Source organism: Electrona antarctica (genome assembly GCF_951216825.1).
Source record: "Electrona antarctica genome assembly, contig: scaffold_163, whole genome shotgun sequence".
Taxonomy (NCBI): domain Eukaryota; kingdom Metazoa; phylum Chordata; class Actinopteri; order Myctophiformes; family Myctophidae; genus Electrona; species Electrona antarctica.
The window spans coordinates 114,272-136,381 of NW_027638387.1; the positions used below are offsets into that span (position 1 = coordinate 114,272).

General features: G+C 49.5%; 2 protein-coding genes across 3 annotated transcripts in view; both read left to right on the plus strand.

Annotated features, from left to right (window-relative positions):
• igbp1 (immunoglobulin (CD79A) binding protein 1) overlaps positions 1 to 6,874 on the plus strand; it is a 19,180-nt gene extending 12,306 nt beyond the window's left edge. Inside the window, exons 4-6 of one of the 2 annotated variants that reach the window (XR_013789288.1) lie at positions 3,496 to 3,661; positions 4,381 to 4,985; positions 5,929 to 6,874. Coding sequence is in view for 1 of the 2 variants with exons in the window: in XM_079531002.1 (XP_079387128.1) it covers positions 3,496 to 3,661; positions 4,381 to 4,668 (454 nt within the window). In the remaining variant the exon portion in view is untranslated. Of the gene's footprint in view, positions 1 to 3,495; positions 3,662 to 4,380 lie in introns of both variants that reach the window. The other variant, XM_079531002.1, reaches the window with a different exon arrangement.
• Positions 6,875 to 16,807: 9,933 nt separating this feature from the next.
• Positions 16,808 to 22,110, plus strand: part of abhd18 (abhydrolase domain containing 18) — a 73,234-nt gene continuing 67,931 nt past the window's right edge. Inside the window, exons 1-2 of the mRNA XM_079530999.1 lie at positions 16,808 to 16,927; positions 21,904 to 22,011. Coding sequence (XP_079387125.1) covers positions 16,839 to 16,927; positions 21,904 to 22,011 — 197 coding nt within the window. The 5' untranslated portion in view covers positions 16,808 to 16,838. The remainder of the gene's footprint in view (positions 16,928 to 21,903; positions 22,012 to 22,110) is intronic.

Sequence of the window (22,110 nt, forward strand, 5' to 3'; positions counted from 1 at the left end):
TCCCTCTCTCCCTCTCTATCTCCCTCCCTCTCTCATTCTCTCTCTCCCTCCCTCTCTCTCTCCCTCCCTCTCTCATTCCCTCTCTCCCTCTCTCTCTCCCTCCCTCTCCCATTCTCTCCCTCCCTCCCTCTCTCTCATTCTCTCTCCCTCCCTCTCTCCCTCCCTCTCTCATTCTTTCTCTCCCTCCCTCTCTCTCCCTCCCTCTCTCATTCCCTCTCTCCCTCCCTCTCTCTCATTCTCTCTCTCATTCCCTCTCTCCCTCCCTCTCTCTCCCTCCCTCCCTCTCTCCCTCTCTCTCTCCCTCCCTCTCTCATTCTCTCTCTCCCTCCCTCTCTCATTCCCTCTCTCATTCCCTCTCTCCCTCTCTCTCTCCCTCCCTCTCTCATTCTCTCTCTCATTCCCTCTCTCCCTCCCTCTCTCATTCTCTCTCTCCCTCCCTCTCTCATTCCCTCTCTCCCTCCCTCTCTCTCATTCTCTCTCTCATTCCCTCTCTCTCTCTCCCTCTCTCTCCCTCCCTCTCTCCCTCTCTATCTCCCTCCCTCTCTCATTCTCTCTCCCTCCCTCTCTCTCCCTCCCTCTCTCATTCCCTCTCTCCCGCTCTCTCTCCCTCCCTCTCTCATTCTCTCTCTCCCTCCCTCTCTCTCCCTCCCTCTCTCCCTCCCTCTCTCATTCTCTCTCTCTCTCCCTCCCATTCTCTCTCTCCCTCCCTCTCTCATTCTCTCTCTCCCTCCCTCTCTCATTCTCTCTCTCTCTCCCTCCCTCTCTCCCTCCCCCTCTCATTCCCTCTCTCTCCCTCCCCCTCTCATTCCCCCTCTCTCCCTCCCTCTCTCATTCCCTCATTCCCCCTCTCTCTCTCCCTTCCTCTCTCATTCCCTCATTCCCTCTCTCTCTCCCTCCCTCTCTCATTCTCTCTCCCTCTCTCTCCTTCTCTCATTCCCTCTCTCTCTCCCTCCCTCTCTCCCTCCCTCTCTCATTCTCTCTCTCCCTCCCTCTCTCATTCCCCCTCTCATTCCCTCTCTCTCCCTCTCTCCCTCCCTCTCTCATTCCCTCTCTCTCCCTCTCTCCCTCCCTCTCTCATTCACTCATTCCCTCTCTCTCTCTCCCTCCCTCTCTCCCTCTCTCTCTCCCTCCCTCTCTCATTCTCTCTCTCCCTCCCTCTCTCATTCTCTCTCTCCCTCTCTCTCCCTCTCTCATTCCCTCTCTCTCTCCCTCCCTCTCTCCCTCCCTCTCTCATTCTCTCTCTCTCTCCCTCCCTCTCTCATTCCCCCTCTCTCATTCCCTCTCTCTCCCTCTCTCCCTCCCTCTCTCATTCCCTCTCTCCCTCCCTCTCTCTCCCTCCCTCTCTCCCTCTCTCTCTCCCTCCCTCTCTCATTCTCTCTCTCCCTCCCTCTCTCTCTCATTCCCTCTCTCCCTCCCTCTCTCATTCCCTCTCTCATTCCCTCTCTCTCTCCCTCCCTCTCTCATTCTCTCTCTCATTCCCTCTCTCCCTCCCTCTCTCATTCTCTCTCTCCCTCCCTCTCTCATTCTCTCTCTCCCTCCCTCTCTCTCTCCCTCTCTCTCTCCCTCCCTCTCTCATTCCCTCTCTCCCTCCCTCTCTCTGTTTACCGTAGCACTAGCTGGCTAGAGGCTCCGGTCTTTTCTGGAATCTGAACGCTTGAAATAATGTACTCTCTGACACATGGTGCTCTGCAATGTGAGCGATGCAGCGGCCCGCACCCGGAACCCGTTCATTTATAAAGGTATATTGTCCCACCCGTTCCCACCCGTCAAACTGGGGTACCCACGGGGTGCCGCGGGTATCCGACCCGTTGCAGGACTCTGTTGTGGCCAGGCGCACCACAGTAATCATTTGTAGTGGCACTGGTGCTCCCAAATATAGTTTTAGGTAGCAGAGATTACAATTCAGGCGCGAGCTGCGTTCGCTTCACGCGTTCGCGCATCTTACTGGTTTAACCCTGTGTGTTCCAGGTGGGTGTGCATTCATTTAACCCATTTTGGGCGGGAACCCTTTTTGGTGTTTTAAAGCATTGTTATACTTTAGCTGTTGAAAAATAGCAGATCTACAAGCGGTGGCGCGCTACGAGCTTGTAGGTCTGAAAAATCGTGAAAATACGGCACAAATCTTGACTTTGAATATATATTCTTTCAGAAGAATATATATGGTGGGTCTTATTTTAACCCTGTGTGTTCCAGGTGGGTCTTATTTTAACCCTGTGTGTTCCAGGTGGGTCTTATTTTAACCCTGTGGGTTCCAGGTGGGTCTTATTTTAACCCTGTGTGTTCCAGGTGGGTCTTATTTTAACCCTGTGTGTTCCAGGTGGGTCTTATTTTAACCCTGTGGGTTCCAGGTGGGTCTTATTTTAACCCTGTGTGTTCCAGGTGGGTCTTATTTTAACCCTGTGTGTTCCAGGTGGGTCTTATTTTAACCCTGTGTGTTCCAGGTGGGTCTTATTTTAACCCTGTGTGTTCCAGGTGGGTCTTATTTTAACCCTGTGTGTTCCAGGTGGGTCTTATTTTAACCCTGTGTGTTCCAGGTGGGTCTTATTTTAACCCTGTGGGTTCCAGGTGGGTCTTATTTTAACCCTGTGTGTTCCAGGTGGGTCTTATTTTAACCCTGTGTGTTCCAGCTGGGTCTTATTTTAACCCTGTGGGTTCCAGGTGGATCTTATTTTAACCCTGTGGGTTCCAGGTGGGTCTTATTTTAACCCTGTGGGTTCCAGGTGGGTCTTATTTTAACCCTGTGTGTTCCAGGTGGGTCTTATTTTAACCCTGTGTGTTCCAGGTGGGTCTTATTTTAACCCTGTGTGTTCCAGGTGGGTCTTATTTTAACCCTGTGTGTTCCAGGTGGGTCTTATTTTAACCCTGTGTGTTCCAGGTGGGTCTTATTTTAACCCTGTGTGTTCCAGGTGGGTCTTATTTTAACCCTGTGGGTTCCAGGTGGGTCTTATTTTAACCCTGTGTGTTCCAGGTGGGTCTTATTTTAACCCTGTGTGTTCCAGGTGGGTCTTATTTTAACCCTGTGTGTTCCAGGTGGGTCTTATTTTAACCCTGTGTGTTCCAGGTGGGTCTTATTTTAACCCTGTGGGTTCCAGGTGGGTCTTATTTTAACCCTGTGGGTTCCAGGTGGGTCTTATTTTAACCCTGTGTGTTCCAGGTGGGTCTTATTTTAACCCTGTGTGTTCCAGGTGGGTCTTATTTTAACCCTGTGTGTTCCAGGTGGGTCTTATTTTAACCCTGTGTGTTCCAGGTGGGTCTTATTTTAACCCTGTGTGTTCCAGGTGGGTCTTATTTTAACCCTGTGTGTTCCAGGTGGGTCTTATTTTAACCCTGTGTGTTCCAGGTGGGTCTTATTTTAACCCTGTGGGTTCCAGGTGGGTCTTATTTTAACCCTGTGGGTTCCAGGTGGGTCTTATTTTAACCCTGTGTGTTCCAGGTGGGTCTTATTTTAACCCTGTGTGTTCCAGGTGGGTCTTATTTTAACCCTGTGTGTTCCAGGTGGGTGTGTGTTGCGTTGGAAGAGATTCAGAGCATCGACGAGGAGATGGAGATCCTGAAGAGGATGGGATCTCTGTCCCACGGTGGGGGAGGACCACCCCACGGTGGGGGGGGACCACCCAGAGCCCCCATGAAGCCTTTCATCCTCACCAAAGACGCTGTGCAGGTACGGCACGCACGCACGCACGCACGCACGCACGCACGCACGCACGCACGCACGGCCGCACCCACCCACCCACGCACACACCCACCCACGCACACACACACCCACGCACACACCCACCCACGCACACACCCACCCACGCACACACACACCCACGCACACACCCACCCACGCACACACCCACCCACGCACACACCCACCCACGCACACACACACCCACGCACACACCCACCCACGCACACACACACCCACGCACACACCCACCCACGCACACACCCACCCACGCACACACCCACCCACGCACACACACACCCACGCACACACCCACCCACGCACACACCCACCCACGCACACACCCACCCACGCACACACACACCCACGCACACACCCACCCACGCACACACCCACCCACGCACACACCCACCCACGCACATCTGCTGGCCAAAGTTTAAAATAATGGTTAAAGTGCATACACGGGCGTGTGCACGGAACGAGCACACCCGTGACAATTTCACGGGACCGCGCCCGCTATCTCTCTCTCTGTGTGTGTGTGTGTGCGTGTGTGCGTGTGTGCGCGTGTGTGCGTGTGTGCGTGCGTGCGTGCGTGTGACTAATGTCTCTCTCTCTCTGTGTGTGTGTGTGTGTGACTAATGTCTCTCTCTCTCTGTGTGTGTGTGTGTGACTAATGTCTCTCTCTCTCTCTGTGTGTGTGCGTCCTCCAGGCGCGTGTGTTCGGGGCAGGCTACCCCAGCCTGCCCACCATGACGGTGGACGACTGGTACGACCAGCACCAGAAGCGCGGCATGCTGCCCGACCAGGGCGTGGCCAGCCGGGCTCCGCCCCCCAGGGGGCGGGACGGGGCGGACTTCGACCAATCGGAGCTGGAGGAGGAGGAGAAGGAGAAGAGGGCGGAGGAGGACGACCGCGAGGCGCTGCAGAAAGCACGAGACTGGGACAACTGGAAGGACAGCCATCAACGGGGCTACGGCAACCGCAAGAACATGGGATAGAACGCGCACACGCACACACACGCACGCACCGCACGCACACACACACACCGCACGCACGTACACACACACACACCGCACCCACGCCCACTGACAACGTCAAACTCTAGTGATAGTGGCTCTGAGAGTTGTGCACCGAACGGAACCAAATGGACCCGTATTTACTAGGGGTGTAACTAGGGATGGAGCTGAAACCCCATAACAGGCTTATTGACCCGGTACCAGTACCCGGTATCAATAAGCTTTGGGCTTATCCAGTACCCGGTATCAATAAGCTTTGGGCTTATCCAGTACCCGGTATCAATAAGCTTATTGACCCGGTACCCGGTATCAATAAGCGTATTGACCCGGTACCCGGTATCAATAAGCTTTGGGCTTATCCAGTACCTGGTATCAATAAGCTTTGGGCTTATCCAGTACCTGGTATCAATAAGCTTTGGGCTTATCCAGTACCCGGTATCAATAAGCTTTGGGCTTATCCAGTACCCGGTATCAATAAGCTTTGGGCTTATCCAGTACCTGGTATCAATACGCTTTGGGCTTATCCAGTACCTGGTATCTTCTAAATCCTCCAGTTTTCCGAACTAAATATTTTCACGATTTTTCAAAAATAGCAGACCTACAAGCTCGTGGCTTGAGCTTGTAGATCTGCTATTTTTCAATAGCTAAAGCATAACATAATGCTTGAAACACAAAAAGGGGTTCCCGTCCTGAATGGGTTAAAATTGATACAGTGACTATTTATCTACCAAAGACATTACATCTGTGTAAAGACGTGTGGATAGTGCAGGTTCTTCAAGATTATTTTGTACTAAAGTAAACCGTGATTCTCTGCCAAATACATGGACGTTCTATTTGAACACATTATGGACAAACCCGCACCTTGACAGGAACACCTTGACAGGAACACCTTGACAGGAACACCTTGACAGGAACACCTTGACAGGAACACCTTGACAGGAACACCTTGACAGGAACACCTTGACAGGAACACATCCAGTACAGAAAATACACACATTTATCCATAGACCCAAGTGTACGCTCGTGTTACAACCCTAGGGCTCCATTTTAGTCACCCTTATCCCTAAACTTCTTTCCCTTTTTTTTTTCTTTTTTTTTTTTACTATTTTGCAAAAAACATTTGAATAGTTCAAATGGCCAGTCTATACAAGCTCACAACGTGTCAATGTAGATTGGCTAGTTGAACTATTCAAAAATGTTTTTCAAAATAGTTAAAAAAAGGCAAAGAAGTTTAGGTATAAGGGGTTTAGCGGTGACGGAAATTGAGCCCCCAGTGTTTTGGAGTGGTGCAACCACTCCTATAGACAGCTATGTGTGTGGCTGTGCCCCATCTGGGTCCGAGCACGAAGATAGCGTTTGTTCACCACCAAGTGTCACTGTTGCACAGCCTAACACACACACAGGCCAGGGAGGTGCAGTACAGTACAGTACAGTACAGTACAGTACAGTACAGTACAGTACAGTACAGTACAGTACAGTACAGTACAGTACAGTACAGTACAGTACAGTACAGTACAGTACAGCGCATCACCGCACCACTTACTTCAGACGGGTCTGATTTTTACATTGTTACGGGTCCATTTGGTTCGCACAAGTTATTATAATAGCGTACCGAAGTAGTCATGATGACGTCACTCCAAACCGCCGTCCCTTCTTTGGGTCACGGGAGTGTTTCGACAAACCCAGTCGAAAATACATCCCACCATCTTGTCAATATCTATTAGTATACAAAATACAAAGTCTACTGCCCGGAGAGAACAATGTTGTTTCAGCACACCCCTCTGAGAGTGTGTACGGAATGGAACCAAATGGACCCGTGAATATGCCGGGTCCATTTGGTTCCATTTGTGTACACTCTCAAGAGTCGGTACACCTCTTTTCATATACGTTTCACAAAGCGGGGCAGAACATCGACCGAGAGGAAAAAGGCTGTTATTTTTCACGTTTATTTTGTTCTGTTTTTAGTTTTTTTCCTTTGGTTATATATCTTTATCTTTTTGTGTAGATCCGATAACACCACGACCTTCTCTGGCCAAATGTTTTATTGTGTTTTTTGTTTTTTTTCAGTGAACTTTGAACTTTGAACTAAAGACGGTTTTGCTGAATGAGTTTGGGTGGAAACCCTCCGTCTCGGTTTGTTACGTGTTTTGTTCATTTTGCTGTCCTTGTGAAATAAATAAATAAATAAGAATAATACAGAATAAAGTGGAAAGTGTTCGTGAACAAAATAGTCTTTTACGAGAAGACTATTGTAACTCCCTCCTTACTGGCCTACTGGCATGTGCACTTAAGCCTCTCCAACTGATCCAAAATGCTGCAGCTCGCTTGGTCTTCAACCAGCCAAAATTCTCACATGTCTCCCCCCTGCTCCGCTCCCTGTACTGGCTCCCGGTCGTTGCCCGCACAGAATACAAAACTCTGATGCTGGCATTCAAAGCAACCAAAGGTATGGCTCCCCCATATCTTGCAAGCATGATTGAACCCTACAAACCCTCCCGCGCACTCAGATCAGCCAACGCAGGAAAGCTGGAAGTACCCTCACTAAAACGCCGGGACAACGCTCCACACGTCCCAAACTCTTCTCCCTTCTGGCCCCAAAACTGTGGAATGCACTTCCCGTTGCAATCAGAACTGCAGCATCACTCCCGATCTTCCGCCGTAGTCTGAAAACCCACCTTTTCAGACTCCATCATGGCCCATAGCACTTACCCTACCCCCTTAGATAGCACTTTTTAGACTTAGATAGCATTTGAAACAGACTTATAGCATGTCATGTAGACAGCACAATAAGTGCATTGTATGTAGTCATAGCACATCATAGTACATATGTTTAGCATAGTATAGTATATATGTATAGTTAATATGTATAGTGTCATTATATAGATATGTTCTAGTTATAGTTTATATGTATAGTGTCATTATATAGATATGTTCTAGTTACGTTCTTAGCTTATGCATGTTTCATGATAAATGCATTTTATATATGTGTATTCCCATACTTTTTTGTTCTTGCCTAATGTAAATCGCTCTGGATTAAGAGCGTCTGATAAATGCCTACATTGTAAATTGTAAGACTGATTCAAGTCTAGGAGGAGGAGTCCCAGAGTGATTCAAGTCTAGGAGGAGTCCCAGAGTGATTCAAGTGGAGGAGGAGTCCCAGAGTGATTCAAGTCTAGGAGGAGTCCCAGAGTGATTCAAGTCTAGGAGGAGTCCCAGAGTGATTCAAGTGGAGGAGGAGGAGTCCCAGAGTGATTCAAGTCTAGGAGGAGTCCCAGACTGATTCAAGTGGAGGAGGAGTCCCAGAGTGATTCAAGTCTAGGAGGAGTCCCAGAGTGATTCAAGTCTAGGAGGAGTCCCAGAGTGATTCAAGTGGAGGAGGAGTCCCAGAGTGATTCAAGTGGAGGAGGAGTCCCAGAGTGATTCAAGTGGAGGAGGAGGAGTCCCAGAGTGATTCAAGTCTAGGAGGAGTCCCAGACTGATTCAAGTGGAGGAGGAGTCCCAGAGTGATTCAAGTCTAGGAGGAGTCCCAGAGTGATTCAAGTCTAGGAGGAGTCCCAGAGTGATTCAAGTGGAGGAGGAGTCCCAGAGTGATTCAAGTGGAGGAGGAGTCCCAGAGTGATTCAAGTCTAGGAGGAGGAGTCCCAGAGTGATTCAAGTCTAGGAGGAGTCCCAGAGTGATTCAAGTCTAGGAGGAGTCCCAGAGTGATTCAAGTCTAGGAGGAGTCCCAGAGTGATTCAAGTCTAGGAGGAGTCCCAGAGTGATTCAAGTCTAGGAGGAGTCCCAGAGTGATTCAAGTCTAGGAGGAGGAGTCCCAGAGTGATTCAAGTGGAGGAGGAGTCCCAGAGTGATTCAAGTCTAGGAGGAGTCCCAGAGTGATTCAAGTGGAGGAGGAGTCCCAGAGTGATTCAAGTCTAGGAGGAGTCCCAGAGTGATTCAAGTCTAGGAGGAGGAGTCTCAGAGTGATTCAAGTGGAGGAGGAGTCCCAGAGTGATTCAAGTCTAGGAGGAGTCCCAGAGTGATTCAAGTGGAGGAGGAGTCCCAGAGTGATTCAAGTGGAGGAGGAGTCCCAGAGTGATTCAAGTCTAGGAGGAGTCCCAGAGTGATTCAAGTGGAGGAGGAGTCCCAGAGTGATTCAAGTGGAGGAGGAGTCCCAGAGTGATTCAAGTCTAGGAGGAGTCCCAGAGTGATTCAAGTCTAGGAGGAGTCCCAGAGTGATTCAAGTGGAGGAGGAGTCCCAGAGTGATTCAAGTGGAGGAGGAGGAGTCCCAGAGTGATTCAAGTGGAGGAGGAGTCCCAGAGTGATTCAAGTGGAGGAGGAGTCCCAGAGTGATTCAAGTCTAGGAGGAGTCCCAGAGTGATTCAAGTCTAGGAGGAGTCCCAGAGTGATTCAAGTCTAGGAGGAGGAGTCTCAGAGTGATTCAAGTGGAGGAGGAGTCCCAGAGTGATTCAAGTCTAGGAGGAGTCCCAGAGTGATTCAAGTGGAGGAGGAGTCCCAGAGTGATTCAAGTCTAGGAGGAGTCCCAGAGTGATTCAAGTCTAGGAGGAGTCCCAGAGTGATTCAAGTGGAGGAGGAGTCCCAGAGTGATTCAAGTGGAGGAGGAGTCCCAGAGTGATTCAAGTCTAGGAGGAGTCCCAGAGTGATTCAAGTCTAGGAGGAGTCCCAGACTGATTCAAGTGGAGGAGGAGTCCCAGAGTGATTCAAGTGGAGGAGGAGGAGTCCCAGAGTGATTCAAGTGGAGGAGGAGGAGTCCCAGAGTGATTCAAGTGGAGGAGGAGTCCCAGAGTGATTCAAGTCTAGGAGGAGTCCCAGAGTGATTCAAGTCTAGGAGGAGTCCCAGACTGATTCAAGTGGAGGAGGAGTCCCAGAGTGATTCAAGTGGAGGAGGAGGAGTCCCAGAGTGATTCAAGTGGAGGAGGAGGAGTCCCAGAGTGATTCAAGTGGAGGAGGAGTCCCAGAGTGATTCAAGTGGAGGAGGAGTCCCAGAGTGATTCAAGTCTAGGAGGAGTCCCAGAGTGATTCAAGTCTAGGAGGAGTCCCAGACTGATTCAAGTGGAGGAGGAGTCCCAGAGTGATTCAAGTGGAGGAGGAGTCCCAGAGTGATTCAAGTGGAGGAGGAGTCCCAGAGTGATTCAAGTGGAGGAGGAGTCCCAGAGTGATTCAAGTGGAGGAGGAGTCCCAGAGTGATTCAAGTCTAGGAGGAGTCCCAGAGTGATTCAAGTGGAGGAGGAGTCCCAGAGTGATTCAAGTGGAGGAGGAGTCCCAGAGTGATTCAAGTCTAGGAGGAGTCCCAGAGTGATTCAAGTCTAGGAGGAGTCCCAGAGTGATTCAAGTCTAGGAGGAGTCCCAGAGTGATTCAAGTCTAGGAGGAGTCCCAGAGTGATTCAAGTCTAGGAGGAGTCCCAGAGTGATTCAAGTCTAGGAGGAGGAGTCCCAGAGTGATTCAAGTGGAGGAGGAGTCCCAGAGTGATTCAAGTCTAGGAGGAGGAGTCCCAGAGTGATTCAAGTCTAGGAGGAGTCCCAGAGTGATTCAAGTGGAGGAGGAGTCCCAGAGTGATTCAAGTCTAGGAGGAGTCCCAGAGTGATTCAAGTCTAGGAGGAGGAGTCCCAGAGTGATTCAAGTCTAGGAGGAGGAGTCCCAGAGTGATTCAAGTGGAGGAGGAGGAGTCCCAGAGTGATTCAAGTGGAGGAGGAGGAGTCCCAGAGTGATTCAAGTCTAGGAGGAGGAGTCCCAGAGTGATTCAAGTCTAGGAGGAGTCCCAGAGTGATTCAAGTCTAGGAGGAGTCCCAGAGTGATTCAAGTCTAGGAGGAGTCCCAGAGTGATTCAAGTGGAGGAGGAGGAGTCCCAGAGTGATTCAAGTCTAGGAGGAGGAGTCCCAGAGTGATTCAAGTGGAGGAGGAGGAGTCCCAGAGTGATTCAAGTGGAGGAGGAGGAGTCCCAGAGTGATTCAAGTCTAGGAGGAGGAGTCCCAGAGTGATTCAAGTCTAGGAGGAGTCCCAGAGTGATTCAAGTCTAGGAGGAGTCCCAGAGTGATTCAAGTCTAGGAGGAGTCCCAGAGTGATTCAAGTGGAGGAGGAGTCCCAGAGTGATTCAAGTGGAGGAGGAGTCCCAGAGTGATTCAAGTGGAGGAGGAGTCCCAGAGTGATTCAAGTCTAGGAGGAGTCCCAGAGTGATTCAAGTGGAGGAGGAGTCCCAGAGTGATTCAAGTCTAGGAGGAGTCCCAGAGTGATTCAAGTGGAGGAGGAGGAGTCCCAGAGTGATTCAAGTGGAGGAGGAGTCCCAGAGTGATTCAAGTCTAGGAGGAGGAGTCCCAGAGTGATTCAAGTCTAGGAGGAGTCCCAGAGTGATTCAAGTCTAGGAGGAGTCCCAGAGTGATTCAAGTGGAGGAGGAGGAGTCCCAGAGTGATTCAAGTCTAGGAGGAGTCCCAGAGTGATTCAAGTCTAGGAGGAGGAGTCCCAGAGTGATTCAAGTGGAGGAGGAGTCCCAGAGTGATTCAAGTCTAGGAGGAGGAGTCCCAGAGTGATTCAAGTCTAGGAGGAGTCCCAGAGTGATTCAAGTGGAGGAGGAGTCCCAGAGTGATTCAAGTCTAGGAGGAGTCCCAGAGTGATTCAAGTCTAGGAGGAGTCCCAGAGTGATTCAAGTCTAGGAGGAGGAGTCCCAGAGTGATTCAAGTCTAGGAGGAGTCCCAGAGTGATTCAAGTCTAGGAGGAGTCCCAGAGTGATTCAAGTGGAGGAGGAGTCCCAGAGTGATTCAAGTCTAGGAGGAGTCCCAGAGTGATTCAAGTGGAGGAGGAGTCCCAGAGTGATTCAAGTCTAGGAGGAGTCCCAGAGTGATTCAAGTCTAGGAGGAGGAGTCCCAGAGTGATTCAAGTCTAGGAGGAGGAGTCCCAGAGTGATTCAAGTGGAGGAGGAGTCCCAGAGTGATTCAAGTCTAGGAGGAGTCCCAGAGTGATTCAAGTCTAGGAGGAGTCCCAGAGTGATTCAAGTGGAGGAGGAGGAGTCCCAGAGTGATTCAAGTGGAGGAGGAGGAGTCCCAGAGTGATTCAAGTCTAGGAGGAGGAGTCCCAGAGTGATTCAAGTGGAGGAGGAGTCCCAGAGTGATTCAAGTCTAGGAGGAGTCCCAGAGTGATTCAAGTCTAGGAGGAGTCCCAGAGTGATTCAAGTCTAGGAGGAGTCCCAGAGTGATTCAAGTGGAGGAGGAGGAGTCCCAGAGTGATTCAAGTCTAGGAGGAGGAGTCCCAGAGTGATTCAAGTGGAGGAGGAGTCCCAGAGTGATTCAAGTCTAGGAGGAGTCCCAGAGTGATTCAAGTGGAGGAGGAGGAGTCCCAGAGTGATTCAAGTCTAGGAGGAGGAGTCCCAGAGTGATTCAAGTGGAGGAGGAGTCCCAGAGTGATTCAAGTCTAGGAGGAGTCCCAGAGTGATTCAAGTGGAGGAGGAGGAGTCCCAGAGTGATTCAAGTCTAGGAGGAGGAGTCCCAGAGTGATTCAAGTCTAGGAGGAGGAGTCCCAGAGTGATTCAAGTCTAGGAGGAGTCCCAGAGTGATTCAAGTCTAGGAGGAGTCCCAGAGTGATTCAAGTCTAGGAGGAGTCCCAGAGTGATTCAAGTCTAGGAGGAGTCCCAGAGTGATTCAAGTCTAGGAGGAGTCCCAGAGTGATTCAAGTGGAGGAGGAGTCCCAGAGTGATTCAAGTCTAGGAGGAGGAGTCCCAGAGTGATTCAAGTGGAGGAGGAGTCCCAGAGTGATTCAAGTGGAGGAGGAGTCCCAGAGTGATTCAAGTCTAGGAGGAGTCCCAGAGTGATTCAAGTGGAGGAGGAGTCCCAGAGTGATTCAAGTCTAGGAGGAGTCCCAGAGTGATTCAAGTGGAGGAGGAGTCCCAGAGTGATTCAAGTCTAGGAGGAGTCCCAGAGTGATTCAAGTCTAGGAGGAGTCCCAGAGTGATTCAAGTCTAGGAGGAGTCCCAGAGTGATTCAAGTCTAGGAGGAGTCCCATAGTGATTCAAGTGGAGGAGGAGTCCCAGAGTGATTCAAGTCTAGGAGGAGTCCCAGAGTGATTCAAGTCTAGGAGGAGTCCCAGAGTGATTCAAGTGGAGGAGGAGTCCCAGAGTGATTCAAGTCTAGGAGGAGTCCCAGAGTGATTCAAGTCTAGGAGGAGTCCCAGAGTGATTCAAGTCTAGGAGGAGTCTCAGAGTGATTCAAGTCTAGGAGGAGTCCCAGAGTGATTCAAGTCTAGGAGGAGTCCCAGAGTGATTCAAGTGGAGGAGGAGTCCCAGAGTGATTCAAGTCTAGGAGGAGTCCCAGAGTGATTCAAGTGGAGGAGGAGTCCCAGAGTGATTCAAGTGGAGGAGGAGTCCCAGAGTGATTCAAGTCTAGGAGGAGTCCCACATGAACGTGTTTGATGGAAGGAGCGCAGATCCACATCTGGAAATCCCTCTGTGACACCCAGGGACCTCGATCGATTGATTGATTGATTGATTGATTGATTGATTGATTGATTGATTGATTGATTGATTGATTGATTGATTGATTGATTGATTGAATACTTTTAGGGAGGCTCCGACCAGGTTTTTTGGGACCGGTCCTGATCCTCACTTGATTGTTTTCCTCATCGTCCTCATCGGTGCTGATCTTGTGCGTAAAAGGAAAATTTGAATATTTCCATAATTATTATATGTCAAAACTGTTCCCGTGTGTGTGTGTGTGGGGGGGATGTTTAATATCATATTAGGATGTAATATGATATACTGTATTTCTGACTTTTATAGCACTTAAATAGTGTAAAGGATCAGTTTCCAATATATCTAAATATATCTTTAAAAAATATATATATATTTTTGTTCTTTATTGTTATTTAATACAGTCCTAACTAGACCCCAGGAAATCACATCTGGCCACAGTAGTTTTTTTCTGTGTCTGTGAACAAACACCTGGGTCGTAGGCTCGATATGTCAGTTTGTCACCTCCTTCACATTCAGCAGATCCTGCAATCGTTTGTGGCCAGATGTAAATTCCTGGGGTCTAGTTTGATTGATTGATTGATTGAAGAATTTATTAACAGTTTGCAGAATTACAGTACATTTCAAGCACAAACTCAATACAAAGGCTGTTAACTGTGAGTGGACGACCCAATTAAGCATTACACTTGTTTCCAATAGGGTCCACCATGTTCAAAACATTTAGAGACGTACAAATAGACACTTCTATAGACACAACAGGAATTCATCATAAAGGAGGTAAAAAGGGGAAATAAATATATACAGTGAGGGGAAAAAAGGGGGGGGCGGTGGGGGGGGATTCAGATTTTACGGGGGCCAGTTTCGAATTGCAGCTATCCGTAGGTGCCCTTTGAGAGCGGTTTTGAAGGAGTCAAGGGATTCGCATGTCTTAATGACAGTTGGTAGGGTGTTCCACATTTTGGTGGCATAGGAGCGAAAAGAATTTAGTCCCTTGTTTGTGCCGAATCTGGGTTGTACATGGTTCGTTGCACTCCCTCTGGTGTTGTGGGTGTGGACTTCGTTAACATTAAGGAAGTATCTAGACAGGTACATGGGTATCTTGGTGGTGTATCGAATCTTGTGGACCAGACCCATTGCAAGATGCTGTACTCTGTCGTCGACCCTAAGCCATTCCAGCCTGTCGAAGTGGGCAGGGGTGAGGTGGGTTCGGGGGGCTAGATCAAGTAGGAGCCTGACCAGTTTGTTTTGGGAAGTCTGGAGCCTGGTTTTAAGGGCCTTTGAGGTGCTGTGGTACCAGGAGGTGCATGCATAGTCAAAGAAACCCTGTACAAGGGCTCCTGTTAAGGTCTTCAAGGTGTTTTTGTTGACCAGTGAGGAGATCCTGTAGAGGAATCTTGTTCTATGGTTGACTTTTTTGATTACGTTGGTGGCCATTTTATCACCGGAAAGATTAGCCTCCAGGATGGAACCTAGGTAGGTAATTTCATCTTTACGTGTGATAACATTGTCGTAACATTGTCATAGTAGGACTGTAGTAAATAATACAAAAATAAATCGTTAAAACGAAAGAAAGCAGCAAATGCAAAAACATTAACACTCACCGTTTACTCAACCTAAAACATTAACACTCACCGTTTACTCAACCTAAAACATTAACACTCACCATTTACTCAACCTAAAACATTAACCTCAATTGGTTGAAAAAAACAAAGAACAAAGTTGTCCTTTAAACGGATTACAATCAAGTACAATCGACTAGAATTATCCTTTATTTTAAGGAGGGATGCACAATATAATCGTTAGCATAATCTGAACCGGTCATATCGGCCATAAAAATGCTTTTTTTTTTTTACTTTATTTGTTTATTTGGACAGGACAATGCATATTAATGGACGTCACATGGACATAAATACACCGGATAGCCTAAAGCACAGTTGCTAGTTTCCATCCGCAGTGAGTCCTCACAAAGGAATCCAGGTCATTTAATCGGTTTTCACCAGCAAAAATAAATGAATAAATACAATGAAAAATGTAAAAAAAAATCATCAATGAGTTCAATACAAATTGTGTCTATAGTAGGCCTACCTCTAGTCTAGAACAAAAGCCAAATAAAAAAAAATCTTAAGTAAAAATATACTTTACATTTTTCTACATTTAATTTGTGTATTAACATGTAATTTGTGTATTCATTCTCATTCAGTTGTGAAAACAGACACTTGGAAAAGAGTATAGGCTATTTATTGATTGCATACTTTATTAACAGGCTTTGGGCCAATAAGCCCCTATAGGCCTATAGGCTTGTTTCCATTGTGGCCCTCTGTATAATATGGGAATCGGCAGATATGACTCTGCAAACAATCGGAGATCGGTCGTAATTTCATAATCGTGCACCATATACTCGTGCACCCACTGCACCCCTAATTTTAACCAGTAAAGAAAAAAACAGATCCAAGTCTCTTATACATGTATTCATTAATTCAACATTCGGCCACGAGGGGGCAGCATGCGTCCAAAGACGTTCAACTTTATTTATAAGTATGCCTTCAACAAGCCAGATGTGGTGTTTTTTTTGCCTTTGCAGAGTTTTGCTTTATTTTTTAATTAATACTTCAATCAATACAGTTTTTACTTTAATATAATAATATTGGATATAATTCATCTATCATGCCCACCCCTTTTTCCCCTCTATATGTTTCTCTTCCCTTTTACCTCCTTTATGATGAATTCCTGTTCTGTTCTTTGTCTATATAGAAGTGTCTATTTGTATGTCTCTAAATGTTTTGATGAATTGAACAAGGTGGACCCTCTTGTAAACAAGTGTAATGCTTAATTGGGTCGTCCACTCACAGTTAACAGTCTTGGTGTTGAGTTTGTGCTTGAAATGTACTGTAATTCTGCAAACTGTTAAATTATAGTTTGGAACCAAATTGACCCGTTAGGGTCCATTTGTACGCTCTCAGAGTTAAATTACAAGATACATTGGGGGTCCCAGAGATAGAAATGCCATTAAATGTGGGTCTGTAGACTAATGCATGTCAAACTGGGGGTCCTTGAAATTAAACAGGATGAGAATCACTGCTAGAGCCGTAAAAATCTTCTCTTACGGGGGTCCCTGGCAAGTGTTTTCAAATGGGGGTCCGCGGGGCTAATTACTGTCAAATTGGGGGTCCTTGACATGAAACATGAAAAAGTTTGGGGACCACTGGCCTTAAGGACTATAGCCTATGGATCAACCAGAGCTAGGGTGGTCCGCAGACACCTCATACAGGGACCCCCCGCCCCCCCAAATAGTGAGCTATCTGAAACAGCTCACTGTTGAACTATTTTCTGTATTTATAGTAGTAGTGTTACTGTCATAATATTTGACAACTAGAGATCCGGGTGGGGGTCCCAGAGGGTGGTCCCCAGAGACCCCCCCCCCCCCCCCGGTGGGGGTCCCCAGACAGAGGGTGGTCCCCAGAGACCCCCAGCCCACCTTCAGTGCCAGATCACTGACCACACATTCACACAATGGTAACAGAAAGTACCCTAAGGGGTTTCGCCCTTTGAGCTTTGACAGAGCAGTTAGCATGCTAACGCTATCGCTAACGTTAACATTCATGCTATGCTAATTCTTCATTAGGACAGTAGAGCAGTTAGCATCATGCTATGCTAATGCTTCCATTAGAAGGACAGCTGTGCAGTTAGCACACAGTTAGCATGGTGCTAATGCTCAGAAGGGCAGCAGAGCGCGCGCGCACACACACACACACACACACACACACACACATTGTATGGAACGCTGTCAGGTCGGTGAACTGTGTTTATTGTCTTTATCTGCTGTCTGTCTGTTGGTTTAGTTGTTATTACGTGTTATTGTTTATGAAGCTAAGCTTATAGAGAGACGACAACAAACACACATTAATGAATGAATGAATGAATGGGTTTGTTTTACATCATTCGTTCACAACAACTCACACAAGTTGACACAACTTTCCCTGCTGTTGATTGGCTACTGTCTGCAGCCGTTACTTTGTAACGGGTTGTCTGTCTGTTGTTGTTGACACATGTTTGTTTATTTAGATGTTGTGTGTGTGTGTGTGTGTGTGTGTGTGTGTGTGTGTGTCAATAACGTGTTTCTGTTTGACATGAATGTCAACAGAGGTGTGTGTGTGTGTCAATAACGTGTTTGTGTTTGACATGAATGTCTCAACAGGTGTGTGTGTGTGCGTGTGTTTCCATTGTGGTCCTGTCGTGTGTTCAATTCATGAAGCCATTTAAAGACATACAGTACAGTGTGTATTGGGGGGGGGGGGACAGGTGCTGTTTGGTGGTTTGGATTTCGAGGAAGGGTGTTCACTTTTTGATGGCTGTTATGTCGGGTGTGTGTGTGTGTGTGTGTGTGTGTGTGTGTGTGTGTGTGTGTGTGTCAATAACGTGTTTGTGTTTGACATTAATGTCAACAGTAGTGCGTGTGTGTGGAGTCATGCTTTTTGATAGCTGTATGTTGGTTACATAATGCTGTGTGTGTGTGTGTGTGTGTGTGTGTGTGTGTGTGTGTGTGTGTGTGCACTGTTAGTATGCTAAACATGTCAGGGTTGTGTTCTAAAAGTAGGCCAGGTCAATGTGACCTTCTGCCAGGGTCAAAGAGTACAACACACACACACACACACACACACACACACACACACACACACACACACACACACACACACACACACAGGGCGGCATGGAAAATGCATTTTCATAAGACTGGGTCATGTGTTCTGTGTGGAATGCTGGGTATTGAAGTTTATATCTGATGTAGAGATAGAGAATAATCCGTTGCTGTCGGCAGGAAACCTCATAACTCCATTTCGAAAATGTTGAACCAATGGAAAGTAGTAAAAAGTGCTTTGGACAAAACCTCTTAACTCCATTGGATGCTGAAAATGTCTGCTAAAGCAGAACTCCACCACCTCTCTCCCTCTCATGGAAGTAATTCGCAATATATAAAGTTACACCAACTTTGATGAGGCTGTATTTTGCTTTGTTTTCAAAATACAAGGTTTTCTTTATTCCCTGAAAAATGAAAATTTTGGAGTTATGAGGTTTTCGTCCCGACAGCAGAGATGTACTGTACTGTACTGTACTGTACTGTACTGTACTGTACTGTACTGTACTGTACTGTACTGTACTGTACGGTACTGTACTGTACTGTACTGTACGGTACGGTACTCCAGGAGATGAAAATAACGTGTAAGATGTTGTGCGTTCCATGAGCCAGCGCTGCTTGTTGTTCACTAGGCCAGGGGTTCACTAGGCCAGGGGTTCACTAGGCCAGGGGTTCACTAGGCCAGGGGTTCACTAGGCCAGGGGTTCACTAGGCCTGGGGTTCACTAGGCCAGGGGTTCACTAGGCCAGGGGTTCACTAGGCCAGGGGTTCACTAGGCCAGGGGTTCACTAGGCCACAGGGGTTCACTAGCCCACAGGGGTTCACTAGGCCAGGGGTTCACTAGGCCACAGGGGTTCACTAGGCCAGGGGTTCACTAGGCCAGGGGTTCACTAGGCCAGGGGTTCACTAGGCCAGGGGTTCACTAGGCCACAGGGGTTCACTAGCCCACAGGGGTTCACTAGGCCAGGGGTTCACTAGGCCACAGGGGTTCACTAGGCCAGGGGTTCACTAGGCCAGGGGTTCACTAGGCCAGGGGTTCACTAGGCCACAGGGGTTCACTAGGCCACAGGGGTTCACTAGGCCACAGGGGTTCACTAGGCCACAGGGGTTCACTAGGCCAGGGGTTCACTAGGCCAGGGGTTCACTAGGCCAGGGGTTCACTAGGCCAGGGGTTCACTAGGCCAGGGGTTCACTAGGCCAGGGGTTCACTAGGCCAGGGGTTCACTAGGCCAGGGGTTCACTAGGCCTGGGGTTCACTAGGCCTGGGGTTCACTAGGCCAGGGGTTCACTAGGCCAGGGGTTCACTAGGCCTGGGGTTCACTAGGCCAGGGGTTCACTAGGCCAGGGGTTCACTAGGCCTGGGGTTCACTAGGCCTGGGGTTCACTAGGCCAGGGGTTCACTAGGCCAGGGGTTCACTAGGCCAGGGGTTCACTAGGCCACAGGGGTTCACTAGGCCACAGGGGTTCACTAGGCCACAGGGGTTCACTAGGCCATGGGTTCACTAGGCCAGGGGTTCACTAGGCCACAGGGGTTCACTAGGCCACAGGGGTTCACTAGGCCTGGGGTTCACTAGGCCACAGGGGTTCACTAGCCCACAGGGGTTCACTAGGCCACAGGGGTTCACTAGGCCAGGGGTTCACTAGGCCAGGGGTTCACTAGGCCACAGGGGTTCACTAGGCCACAGGGGTTCACTAGCCCACAGGGGTTCACTAGCCCACAGGGGTTCACTAGCCCACAGGGGTTCACTAGGCCAGGGGTTCACTAGGCCACAGGGGTTCACTAGGCCAGGGGTTCACTAGGCCACAGGGGTTCACTAGGCCACAGGGGTTCACTAGGCCTGGGGTTCACTAGCCCACAGGTGTTCACTAGGCCTGGGGTTCACTAGGCCACAGGGGTTCACTAGGCCTGGGGTTCACTAGCCCACATGGGTTCACTAGCCCACAGGGGTTCACTAGGCCACAGGGGTTCACTAGCCCACAGGGGTTCACTAGGCCACAGGGGTTCACTAGCCCACAGGGGTTCACTAGGCCACAGGGGTTCACTAGGCCTGGGGTTCACTAGCCCACAGGGGTTCACTAGGCCACAGGGGTTCACTATGCCTGGGGTTCACTAGCCCACAGGGGTTCACTAGGCCACAGGGGTTCACTAGCCCACAGGGGTTCACTAGGCCACAGGGGTTCACTAGGCCACAGGGGTTCACTAGCCCACAGGGGTTCACTAGGCCTGGGGTTCACTAGCCCACAGGGGTTCACTAGGCCACAGGGGTTCACTAGCCCACAGGGGTTCACTAGGCCAGGGGTTCACTAGGCCTGGGGTTCACTAGGCCTGGGGTTCACTAGGCCAGGGGTTCACTAGGCCAGGGGTTCACTAGGCCAGGGGTTCACTGTTCACTAGGCCTGGGGTTCACTAGGCCAGGGGTTCACTAGGCCTGGGGTTCACTAGGCCAGGGGTTCACTAGGCCAGGGGTTCACTAGGCCACAGGGGTTCACTAGGCCAGGGGTTCACTGTTCACTAGGCCTGGGGTTCACTAGGCCAGGGGTTCACTAGGCCTGGGGTTCACTAGGCCAGGGGTTCACTAGGCCAGGGGTTCACTAGGCCAGGGGTTCACTAGGCCACAGGGGTTCACTAGGCCACAGGGGTTCACTAAGCCAGGGGTTCACTAGGCCAGGGGTTCACTAGGCCACAGGGGTTCACTAGGCCTGGGGTTCACTAGGCCAGGGGTTCACTAGGCCAGGGGTTCACTAGGCCACAGGGGTTCACTAGGCCACAGGGGTTCACTAAGCCAGGGGTTCACTAGGCCAGGGGTTCACTAGGCCACAGGGGTTCACTAGGCCAGGGGTTCACTAGGCCAGGGGTTCACTAGGCCACAGGGGTTCACTAGGCCTGGGGTTCACTAGGCCAGGGGTTCACTAGGCCAGGGGTTCACTAGGCCTTGGGTTCACTAGGCCTGGGGTTCACTAGGCCACAGGGGTTCACTAGGCCAGGGGTTCACTAGGCCAGGGGTTCACTAGGCCACAGGGGTTCACTAGGCCTGGGGTTCACTAGGCCAGGGGTTCACTAGGCCAGGGGTTCACTAGGCCTGGGGTTCACTAGGCCACAGGGGTTCACTAGGCCAGGGGTTCACTAGGCCACAGGGGTTCACTAGGCCAGGTGTTCACTAGGCCTGGGGTTCACTAGGCCAGGGGTTCACTAGGCCTGGGGTTCACTAGGCCAGGGGTTCTCTAGGCCTGGGGTTCACTAGGCCAGGGGTTCACTAGGCCAGGTATAATCATTAAGGAAAGTTTATGCACTATGTAAACATAGTGCATTCATTTCCATTTTCCAGCTGATTAATTTTTTTTAAAAATAATGTGGCGACCCCCCCGAGGGGTCCCGACCCCCGGGTTGAGAACCCCTGCACTAGGCTGCTCTGTGATGACCTTAAAGGTGTATGTAAACACTAAGTTTTAACTTAGTAAACACTAAGTTGCCCCGCGGACCCCCATTTGAAAAGGATATGCCAGGGACCCCCATAAGAGAAGATTTGTACGGCTCTAGCAGTGATTCTCAACCCGTTTAATTTCAAGGACCCCCAGTTTGCTGGCATTTCTATCTCTGGGACCCCCGATTTATATTGTAAAATCAGTGTTAATTTAACTCTGAGAGTGTACAAATGGACCCTAACAGGTCTATTTGGTTCCAAACTATCATTTAGCTGGGGCCCTTTTGGAACTCCCTCAAGGACCCCTGGGGGTCCCCGGACCCCCTGGAACTCCCTCAAGGACCCCTGGAACTCCCTGGACCCCCTGGAACTCCCTCAAGGACCCCTGGGGGTCCCCGGACCCCATGGAACTCCCTGAAGGACCCATGGGGTCCCCGGACCCCCTGGAACTCCCTGAAGGACCCCTGGGGGTCCCCGGACCCCACTTTGGGAACCACTGATTTAGATAAAATAGAGGCTGTATTCCATTTGGTATAGTCAGTGTATGCATAGTTTCACTAGATATAAAGATATTCCACTGTTAGGTTCTTTAGCTTACGTAGGATTCTTGATGACTATTTTTGTATGTATTTGATGTATTACATTTACTGTGTGTGTGTGTGTGCGTGTGCGTGTGCGTGTGCGTGTGCGTGTGCGTGTGCGCGTGCAGATGTCCCTGCTGGTCCATGGGTGTGAGTCGTCTAGATCTGTTCTACCGACGGCTGCTCCTCACCAAGCTGTTCATCCAGGGATGGGGCAGACCGGAGGACCTGAAGAGGTCAGAGGTCACACACACACACACACACACACACACACACACACACACACACACACACACAGGGATGGGGCAGACCGGAGGACCAGAAGAGGTCAGAGG